We start from the raw sequence: 11,219 nt of genomic DNA, 5'->3' as shown, positions 1-11,219 counted from the left end.
GAGGTTTACGAGTTTATATCTTTCTAGCTTTTTTTCTCTGCTACTATTGTACCTTGTACTTCCCTGTATTTCTTTTTTTAATAAATTAGTGGTTTATCCACCTTATTCAAAAAAAAAACTACAAGTAAAATACACATGTCAGCAATATAAATATACAAAATGTTAAAAAATATAGAAAAAAAGACATAATGCAATACAAAGAGTATGATATGCAAAATCGTAAAAAATAGTTAAATGCCACTTTAAAAAAAATTAACCTATTTTTTAAAAAAAGGCACTATTCAAACATAACTATTTTGACAAACTAGAGTGTTAAAGATCTATAATCCATTTTTCGGTAACAGTCTACTAGCAGTGAAAGAGCTTCACAAGAAATCAAAGTCGTTTTTAATTATCATTAAGTACTCCGTTTAAAACATATATATAGTATATATGATTTTCATAAATTATTCTCTTCTGTTTGTCATTTTTGCAATACTGTACCTTGAACTTGACTCCAAGAACACCATTATCAAGGTACTTAAAGCCACAACCGGCTTGTCTATATTTATTGCAACATATATAGTCTTCTCTTCTCCATATGTCCACATTTCCATCTCTCAAAAAATGCCAAACATCTCATCTTCATGCATCTATATTTCTCAAATTTCCAAACTAAAAAGTAGAACCAGCAAGAAATCAATGGCTTCCATTCTCCATCTTTTGCTAATAATCTCATTACCACTCTTAATTCAATCAGATGAATGGGAACCTTTTCCAAACTTCCCATCAACTGCAAAGCTCCCTTCACATTGGGCTAACACAAACCCATCTTCAAGCAAAGAGCTCATTTCAGTCCAAGATGGATCCCTTGTGAGACCAATCCTTGTTGCCAAACAACCTTTCAAGTTTAGCAGGAATGGTCTGGGGTTAACCTTCTCCTTTGGCTTTATTTGTTCTGGTTCTTGTGATTCATTTGTCTTGGCCATTGCCATTATGGTGAAGACCAATGACCAAAGCACAGCTCTGCAAGTAGTATGGTCTGCCAACAGGGACAAACTTGTCAAGGAGAATGCAACACTTGAGCTAAAGAAAGATGGTAACTTTGTGCTCACTGACATTAATGGCACCATTGTTTGGAGTACTATCACATCAGGCAAGCCAGTTTCAGGGATTAATCTCACAGACAATGGGAGTTTGGTGTTGTTTGATAGTGAGAACAACATCATTTGGAACTCTTTTGATTTCCCAGTTGATACACTGCTGCCTGGACAGAGACTGGTGGCTTGGCAGAGACTGGTGAGTAGAGCTTCAACTTATAACTGGACTCATTCAGGATCTCATTTTATCTTACTCTCTCCAAGTGGTTTCTCTTCTTTCATAGAATCTGATGGAATACCTCAGGTTTACTATAGAAAAGGAAGTGTTACCATTAATTCAGAGGATGAGGAGGCATATCTGCAGTTCATGAATGGCAATGTAAGTTTGGTTTTTGTCTTCAAAAGAATCAACTGATGCCTCCGGTGCCACCGACATCATCAGCCACAGTTCTTGAGGCTTGATCCTGATGGTCATCTGAGGTTATATCAGCTTGAAGGGTTTGTATGAAGTGGAAAGTGGTTTGCAGACTTGTTAGATGATCAATTGGATTACTGTGATTATCCTTTGGCTTGTGGATATTATGGTGTTTGTTCAAACAAGCAGTGTAGTTGTCCACAAGGGGGAAGAAACCAAACCCTGAATTACTTCTCTGCAGTGAATTATGATGATCCAGCGCAGGGTTGTACTAGTGTGACTCCATTGGATTGTCAGAAATCTCAGAAACATCATCTTTTACATCTTGAGAATGTTTACTACTTTCACCATGATATAACTTCTCAGAGCAAAGTCAGTGTGGAGACTTGCAAGGCCCAGTGCTTGACTCAATGTGGTTGCAAGGCAGTTGGATTTTTGCCAGAATTCAACAGCTCTGGTGGCCAGTGTACTTTGATCAGCCAACTCTTCTCAATGAAAAGAGCTCGGCAATCCGAATATAGCTACAATTCATCAGTTTTTCTCAAAGTTCAGGTTCCGGAGCAGTTGAATGCAACTAGAGTTCAGCCAGGTATGAAGCATCGGCACTTCATAATCATGGGATGTATTGCAGGAGGTGTGGTTACTGTTTTCCTCGCGTTGATTTGCATTCGGATTTTGTATTTGAGAAGGAAAAGTGCGAGCAAGAGGATGAATATCTCAAATGGGGACATTAGTGCAGAGAACTACTTCAATTTGAATCATGCTTCTGAATTACCCGTGAAATTTTGTTTCGAAGATTTGAGGAATGCTACTCATGACTTCAGTAAAGAGCTTGGACGAGGAGGATCCGGTTCGGTGTTTGAAGGAATTCTTAGTAATGGCAGGAAAGTTGCAGTGAAACGAATGGAAAGGATATCACAAGGGAAGAAGCAGTTCTTAGCAGAGATTGAAACAATTCACGGCATTCATCACATCAATCTGGTAAGACTGATTGGGTACTGTGTCGAAAAATCATACTATTTCTTGGTCTATGAATTCATGTCAAATGGATCATTGGATAAATGGATCTTCAACAAAAACAATAATCATAAGCTTGATTGGGGGATTAGACTTCAGATTATCATCAACGTCGCAAAGGGATTGTCTTATCTCCATGAAGATTGCTGCAAGAGGATACTTCATTTAGACATCAAGCCACAGAACATTCTCTTGGATGAGAATTTCAATGCTAAGATTGCTGATTTCGGTCTTTCGAAATTAGTGGAAAGGGATCAAAGCAAAGTTATGACAACAATGAGAGGAACACTTGGTTACTTAGCTCCAGAATGGTTAAACTCAGTAATTACTGAGAAGGTCGATGTTTACAGCTTTGGAATTCTAGTTCTTGAGATCATTTGTGGCAGGAAAAACTTTGATTTCTGTCAACCTATAGAGGACATTTACCTATTGAAACTAGTGAAAGAAAAGGCACATGATGATAGATTGCATGAAATTGTAGCAAAGGATGATGGGAATATGGAGCTCCACATGGAAGAGGCTGTGAAAATGATCAGAGTTGCCATGTGGTGTTTACAGAGTGATCACAATTTGAGGCCTGCAATGTCAAAGATTGTTAAAGTTTTGGAAGATGGTATTGATATCAACACAACCATTAATTATGAAATTTTGATTCCGTCTGCATCGTCTGTCATTGATAAACTTTCGCATCCATTTTTCAATTCGGCTTTGCTTGGAATATGATCTGTGTCGTTACATCTCATCAAAGAGATCAGTGTACATTTGTTCAATTCTGTATAACTCCTGCTGACCACTTCCATATTTTTTTAAATAATTTTCAGAGGAAAAATGTTGATATAATATTTTCGAGTATTTGATCATATTGTAGTTTTTCAGTATTCCAAGTAATTAAACAGCTAAGTAATGAACAAAACTATAAAGTCCCTCACCTTCAACACGAGGTTATTGTTTTAGTTATTCACTATCGCTTATCGGTCATAATATTAGAATGACTTTAGATTCAAAATCATATCATCAAATATTCATAGTCAGTAGTCACAAGATACAATGCAGATGAAAAAACAATGAAGACTTGTAAGAAAATAAAAAGAAATCAAAAGATTTTGAGCTCATTTAAATGACAAAAAAAGGAGATGTGCTTGAAATGCATACAATTGAATTTCTTCATGATTTGGGAGATGGAAAAGGTTTAGTATAAAATTGAAGGAACCATGGTTTGTAATAAACTAAAGCTCATTTGATCATCCAATTCCACAGCTCCTTCCAAGAACTTCACCACTGTAGACATAGATGGCCTCTTCTTATAATCATCATTCAAACACCAAAGCCCAAGTCTAATGAGCTTCAATGCTTCCTCTTCTTCTTCTTCTTCTTCTTCTTCTTCTTCATCGCAATAAAATTCTCTTTTCGGCCAGTGAACAATGCTAATGAGTTGATTCTCATCGGCTTTTCTCTTCAACAAGCTCAGTAATCGAATGCGTGAATCATTCTGACCATAGTCCAAGTTTTTCCTGCAACAAAGGATTTCAAGCAAGACAATGCCGAAGCTATATATGTCAGCTTTCACTGTGATGTGCTCTGAATGCTGCCATTCTGGAGCCAAGTACCCAAGAGTTCCTCTCACTGTTGCGGTGATTTGGCTTCGATCTCTATCAATAACCTTTGCCAATCCAAAATCGGAAACCTTCGCATTGAATTTGTCGTCGAGAAGTACATTATGCGGCTTCACATCTAAATGTGCAATCTTTTGCCTGCATTCTTCATGGAGATAAGCCAATCCTTTGGCAATGCCAGTAATGATTTTCACCTTTGTTATCCAATCAATTTCTTGTTTTCTTTTACCAAAAATCCAAGTATCTAGTGAGCCATTTGTCATGAACTCATACACTAAAAGCCTGTGAGATTTCTCAGCACAAAAGCCAATCAGTTGCACCAAATTGATGTGATGAATGCTTCCAATTGTCTTAACCTCTGCTAAAAACTCATCCATTCCTTGGCCATCTCTTTCAAGTCTTTTAACAGCAACCAGTGTTCCATCATTCAGAACACCTCTGAACACAGTGCCAAAGCCACCTCTCCCAATCGTTTGCGAGAACTCTGCCGTGGCGATGCAAAGCTCTTTGTAAGAAAATCTCACTGGCATACCTGGAACTTGTTCGATAAACTCATCATCATTGTTATGTCTTCTTCTTCTTCTTGTCCTCCATAATAAAACAACAAAGATGACAGCAAAAACTGAGACAGCAGGGGCAACAGCAACAAAGACCACAAACACGTTGATTTTCTTTGATTTTCTTGCACTTGATGGGAGAGTAGGAAGTGAAGGAGGAACAGCAGTGGAAGAAGGACCAGGTGAGCCACTCAGAGCAACTCTCACCTTCAAATACGATGCCGATGTCCTTGAAGACAAAATTGCCAATGAAGAATCTGAGGCTGGTGCCGGTGCTACTACAAAGCTAGCTCCCTTAGGATCTTCTACTGGCTCTGCTTGGATTGACAATACAATGGATGGTAAATAACACAAACCATTAAATACATCACTGTCACTGTATAAGAAAAAAACAGCTTCACAACTGGAATTTCTCAGGCAAGCTTCCTTGCAATCATCCAACTTCTGAATGCCGTGAACCGCAGACTCAGGGTCTGAATAAGCGAAATAACTAAGACTACCAAAGTCCACAAGTTTGAAATTATCGGTGAAGATACCAACCTGAGCACAACCAAGTTGAGGAAACTGATCATCATAAGGAGAGAAGTAAGCACCCCCGTCCAGTGATTTTGGACAAGAGCATTGCCCTTTCCGGCAAACACCATAGTTGCCGCAACGAAGAGGCAACTGGCAGGGATCTCTACTCTCCATGAAATCATAGACAACCATCCAACCTTGCAACCATTGCCAACTATAAATCCTTAAACTACCATCAGAATCCAACCTCATGAAGTCAGAGGCTGGCAGCCACTTTGTTTCATCTAATGCAACACAATAAACCTCTTTCCATATCTTAAATCCCAATACCAAATGCCCATTCTGCAATGTCACAAAGCTGAGTGAGTCCTCAGGTGTTGATTGATTACTGAAGTCCCCTAAAACCAAGTAAGGGATTGGTGCCTCTGCATGCACATAAGCAGTGAGCAAATTATGATTTATGGATAGAGAGAACAAACCAGTGCTTGAGTTAATGAAATTTGGACTTGATGTTAAGCTCTGGCCTTTCCTAAGAAATTGACTCGAGAGCAGAGTATCTGTTGGATGATTGAATGTTTCCCAAACTGATTTGTTTTGTTTGTTGAAGAGAACAAGATTAGGACCATAATCAGCAACCTTCATACCAACAACATTCAGGGAAGATGTTTTGCTAGACCAAACACCATTTCCATTGGAGTTCTTCAAGATCAAGCTCCCATTGATGAATTCCAAGGTGGCATTTTCTCCAACAAGATTGTCACGGTTAGCCGACCATATTATCTGGTGCGGCGTCCTTATGTTTACCAGTTCCGAGTCCGAGCTTTCCACAAGAACAACAGCAAACTGGCATAAACCATTCCATGATGGACTGCAAACAAATCCACAACCATGGCCAAGAATCCTCTCTACCTTGGGAACACCACCAGGACCATATAGAAGTATAAGCCGGACCGTCGTGCCATCGATGAACTCCACTGAAGGGATGGAGTCATTGTTGTTCTTCCAGGATGTGGAGCCATTTTTAGAGAAGAGAATGGTGGTTTTGTCGACAAATTCAGCTTCCGAAACATGGAAGATTGAGACCAGCAAGATGAATGCAAGCAGCGTGGAGCAGGCCATGGAGATGATCATATTGTTGATGATGATACTTTCTTATGTTTGATACAATGCAATTGATATGTTTAGATATATCATTAACAAACATAGTTTTATAATTTCTATCTATCTGAAATGAAACACTTGGCTTTGTTCCTGTCATTGGCTTAGCAAATGATCCCAAGAAAACAAGAACTTTGGTGTTTTCACTAGCGCCGGCCAGAGAATGAGCAAATATATTTATATCATTTGGTTCTGTTTTTTTTTGTGACAATTGACGAGTGTTTGCTCTGGTTTGGCTACAAAATTATCTGAGTGGCTTTTCCATCCCATCTAGAAGGTGGTGTTAATGTTATGTTTATAACCAATATATGTTGTACAAAAACTACTCTGTTTTGGCTTATTATTGTATGTCTGTATACGGATATATTTTTTTTTTGCAAAAAGAGCTACAAGTAGCTAAAGGAAAGGAAAAAAACAACAGAAGTTAAAAGGAGAAGTTCGAAGAAGAGCAGAGGTCGTCAAGCCAGCGCGGACGATCACGACCCTGCGCAAAGAGGGAAATCTGCGGGTTGAGGCTGCCGAAGTGGGCGAGGCTGTCGGCCACAAAATTGGAGTCGCGAGGAACGTGTTCCCAGGAGAAGTCAGGCCAATGACAAGTGAAGCTATTGATGGAGTGAATGATATCGGCAGAGCGCCAGGCGGTCACATTGTTGAAATCATGAATAAGGGTGAGCGCACAACGGCAATCTGAGAAAAGCTTGCTGGGAGACCAGTCATTAGAACGACAGTGGGTCAATGCAAGAATAATGGCACAGAGCTCAGCTTCAATTGAGGAATCGCAGGTGCCACCGGCAGCACCTGCAAGGAGAACAACGTTTCTATTAGTGGTGACGATGAAACCAAAACCTGCCTTACCGGTGAGAGGGTCCCAAGCAGCATCAGAGAACACCAAGATAGCAGGAAGGGAAGGAATCAGGCTCCAAGAAGTGTTCCTGCAAAGAAGACCATGGGCAGAAAAGTAATCATGTATGCCTGCCCAGGCTTTTGAAGGGATCTGATTGAAATTAGGCAGAGAATGACGAAAGAGTTTATGGCAACGCGCAGTCCAGATATGCCAAGCGACCGAGGCAATGAGGGCCCTGGCGAAATCACAGCGAAAGGCACAGAAGAAATTACAAGTGAGCCAAGAACCATTGCAAAGGAGAGTGTGAAAGGAATGATCCAAACCCAACCAAGTAAAAATGATATCCCAACAAGCCATAGCCCAGCGACAATGCCAGAGAAGATGGTCCGCCGTCTCAGGAAAGAGACCACAGAGATTACAAGATGTATCAAGGCCAATGTTAATATTATAAAGATAGTTGCCAGTTGGGAGCTTGCCATGAGCCAATTTCCAAACAAAAATTCTAACTCGAGGAGGGACCTTGAGTTTCCAAATGAAACTCCAGCCCTTCCAACCATCAAAGTGAGGCCTTTCAGAGTTAAGATGATCATAAATGGCAGCCACAGTAGAGGCCAAGGAGGTGCTAGGGTGCCAAACCCAGACATTCAACACCCCATAATCAAAGACAGTGTTGTTAAGAGAGACATGATTCAAATTATCACCAAATAAATCAGAACACACATGAGTATTAAAAACCCCATTAAGCACAAAAGAACTAATAGAAATGTTATCGATGCAGTTCATATTTATAAAAGTAGGCTTACGGCTTAAGGGAAGGTCAAGGAGCCAAGGGTCCTCCCAAACATTGGAGAGACAGGGATTGCAAACATTCAAGTGAAGATTAGGCCTGATGATTTTCGAGGTTTTAATAATATCTTTGTAAAATTGAGAAGCTTTAGCATGAGGAGCATCCCTCCAAATGAGCCAATTGTAGTACTTGTGGAGAAAGATAGAGACCCAAAGCTTGTCATCTTTATTAATGATGGAAAACACATGTTTGGCAAGAAGAGCAATCCTGGCATTTCTAAGGTTGCGGAGACCAAGACCCCCCTCAGACTTAGATAGAGTGACTGTTCTCCAACCGATAGAATGGAAACCAGAATCCCTACCATGCCTACCCCAAAGGAAGTTGCGAGCGAGCTTAGAAATGGAGTCCAGAATTGAGTCCGGGAGATGAAAGATGGACAAAAGATATACTGGTAAAGAGAAGATACAGGAATTAAGAAGGACAACCCTACCAGCTTGGGAAATAAGAGAGTGGTTCCAGGTCCCAATAGAAGAAGCAGTTTTAGCAATCAGGGAATTAAATTGAGTAGTTGGGATGCGAGAGGGAGAGATAGGAGCGCCCAGGTAAGTGAAAGGGAAACTGCCGAGCTTGAATCCAAGAATGGAAGCTAGAGACTTGGAGACTCTCTTATTAAACCAGCTAGGAAGGTAAAAGGCAGATTTGTTGATGTTGGGCTGTTGACCAGAAATGCTAGCATATAAATTGAGACAGAATAGAACATTTCTAGCAGATTTTCTGGAGGCCTTGACAATAAGAATGAGATCATCAGCGAACATAAGGTGGTTAAAGTTTCTAGGCAGAGAAGAATCAAATCCAGACAGGAAATTTGAATGCAAGGCATGGTTAAGAATAGCGGAAAGGTTTTGGGTAACCAGCAGAAAGAGTAAAGGGGAGATAGGATCCCCCTGCCTTATTCCCTTGGTAGTCAAAAACCAACAACTAGGTTTACCATTGATGAGGATCGAAAAAGAAGTAGAAGAAATACAGGACTCAATCCAGCGAATCCAAATATCAGGGAATCCCATCCTAAGGAGGGTTGCCAGGATTGATTTCCATTCAACGGTGTCGAAAGCCTTCTCAATATCTACTTTTAGAAGCATCCTAGGGGGGTTGGAACGATCAGATTCCATAGAATGGGCAATTTCCTGGACAGCAAGGATGTTGTCAAAGGTGGACCTGCCCGCCAGAAAGCCAGATTGCTCAGGGCCGATTAATTTAGGGAGCACAAGTTTAAGTCTCTCAGCAAGGATTTTAGTTATAATTTTATAGCAAACATTGCACAAAGAGATAGGCCGAAAATCAGAGACTTTAAGGGGCTGGTCAATTTTAGGGATAAGAACAATGTAAGTTTTCCCCCAAGAACTAGGCAAGTTGGCAGTAATAAAAAAATGGTTGATAGCATCAAACAAGTGGTCCCCAAGAATACTCCAGTAAAAGAGATAAAATTCCACATTAAAACCATCTGGTCCTGGAGATTTACCACGCGGCATGGACCTAAGGGATCGAAAAACCTCCCCCTTGGTGACAGGCTTGATTAGATCGTCCTTGTCATCAGACAATAACACGGGGAAATCATCAGGAAGGGAGGCGAAAAGGTGATCCAAAGAGGCAGAGGAAGAAGAGGTCCAAAGATTACGATAGAAGGACAGAAATTCATTATCAATGTCATCACAAGCAGTAAGGAAAATACCTGAACTGGAGCGAATAGAGTGAATTCTAGATTTAACCTGGCGGGCTTTGGCGGTGCGGTGAAAAAAGACAGAATTGGTATCCCCATGATTAAGCCATTGAAGGTGAGCCCGTTGGGCCCAGAAGATAGAGCTTTGACGCAGGAGGGCCGCAAGCCGGTTGCGAAGAGATCGGAGCCAACAATGGTGCCAAGGATTGGGCGACAGGGTCTCCAACACCTCGATACGACTAATTTCGGTCTCCAGGTTGGAAATTTCAGTGTCAATCGGTTGAATACCTGCAGTTCTCCAAGAAATAAGCTTAGCTCTGGTTTTGGCAATGCAGTGGTGAAAAGAATGCATAGGAGAAGAGTTAATATTAGCATTAAAAGCATTAGTAACACAAGTATGACATTTATCATAATCAAACCAAAAATTGTCAAAACGGAAGGTGCGATTCTTGAAGGGGATGTAGGATTGAGCATTGAGAAAAATGGGGGAGTGGTCAGAGCACGAGCGAGGGAGGTGCTTGACGGAAATGGAGGCAAAGCTAACCATCCAGTCCTGGTTGACCAAAAATCTGTCCAGGCGAGCCCAGCGACAAACCAAGCCAGACTGGTTATTACTCTAGGTGAATCTAGAACCCGCAAAACCGAGATCCAAGAGATGATTGTTAGTAATAAAAGAAGTAAAAGAGCTAGATTTGGAAGTATAAGACCGAGGGTTGCCTCCCAAGTAGTCGAGATCCGAGGTAACTGCGTTGAAGTCGCCCGCGAGAAGCCAGGGCAGGTGGGTACCGGAAATATCGGACAGGGTATACCAGAGAAATTTTTGGTCATATAAAGATTGGGAGTTGTAAATGACCGAAAGAATCCAAGGTCCCTCCAAAGCCGAAATAACCAAGTTGAGGGAAAAACGGGTAGTAGCAATAGGGGTCACACTCCCAAGACAGCGAGACCAGAGAGTAATGATACCCCCGGAGAAGCCCTGAGCTGGGATAGCCGCCCACTCCCAGTTTCTCCGAAATCTGCCACAAAAGCGAAGAGAACGATCAGTATCCGCTTTAGTTTCAAGGAGGCAAATAATATTAGGTTTAGAGCGACGCATAAAATCCTTAATACGAGCAATAGTAAGGGAGTTGGAAACCCCCCGGCAGTTCCAGGAGATGATCTTAATGCTGTTAACCATAATACACAGGAATAAGGAGAAGAGCAATGAAAAAGTTAACAAGTGGAAGTGGATCTCCCTTTTTTGGGTCGGGACTTGTTTTTGGTAGGAACGCGCCTGGCCAGTGCCTCCAGCTTAATGTCTTTCTGGTATTGCGCGAGTGGCATATCATCATCGGGTTCCAAGGTCGAGCCAGAGTCCTCAGAACCAAGCAATGAACCAGTGTCACAACGATCCTCCATTTGAAGGTCCGGATTAGAGGAGGAATGAAGAGCAAGCTTGATATTCTCCACAAGGGCGATGTGGGAATGCTCAAGGTCTTCATGACGACGTAGGAAATCGCATGGGGGAGAAGGGGTA

The 11,219-nt window shown here is 41.2% G+C and overlaps 3 protein-coding genes across 3 annotated transcripts; 2 read left to right on the top strand and 1 right to left on the bottom strand.

The window, feature by feature from the left end:
• Positions 1–681: 681 nt before the first annotated feature.
• On the top strand, positions 682–1,494 carry LOC120281190 (EP1-like glycoprotein 2). The gene is made up of 2 exons (XM_039288081.1): positions 682–731; positions 846–1,494. Exons 1-2 carry the CDS (start codon positions 682–684, stop codon positions 1,492–1,494), a joined length of 699 nt encoding a protein of 232 aa, XP_039144015.1.
• On the top strand, positions 1,494–3,234 carry LOC120281189 (probable receptor-like protein kinase At5g20050). The gene is made up of 2 exons (XM_039288080.1): positions 1,494–1,526; positions 1,597–3,234. The coding sequence occupies exons 1-2, from the start codon at positions 1,494–1,496 to the stop codon at positions 3,232–3,234; spliced, it is 1,671 nt and encodes a 556-aa protein (XP_039144014.1).
• A 466-nt stretch (positions 3,235–3,700) lies between these two features.
• LOC120281188 (G-type lectin S-receptor-like serine/threonine-protein kinase SD2-5) lies at positions 3,701–6,316 on the bottom strand. The gene is made up of 2 exons (XM_039288079.1): positions 4,813–6,316; positions 3,701–4,656 (listed from the first exon to the last, which is right to left on the bottom strand). Exons 1-2 carry the CDS (start codon positions 6,314–6,316, stop codon positions 3,701–3,703), a joined length of 2,460 nt encoding a protein of 819 aa, XP_039144013.1.
• Positions 6,317–11,219: the final 4,903 nt, after the last annotated feature.

This window comes from Dioscorea cayenensis, chromosome 17, assembly GCF_009730915.1.
Source record: "Dioscorea cayenensis subsp. rotundata cultivar TDr96_F1 chromosome 17, TDr96_F1_v2_PseudoChromosome.rev07_lg8_w22 25.fasta, whole genome shotgun sequence".
In the NCBI taxonomy this organism is placed as follows: Eukaryota; Viridiplantae; Streptophyta; class Magnoliopsida; order Dioscoreales; family Dioscoreaceae; genus Dioscorea; species Dioscorea cayenensis.
Note: the sequence above shows the minus strand (reverse complement) of the source record. Positions and strands in the feature narration are given on the sequence as shown.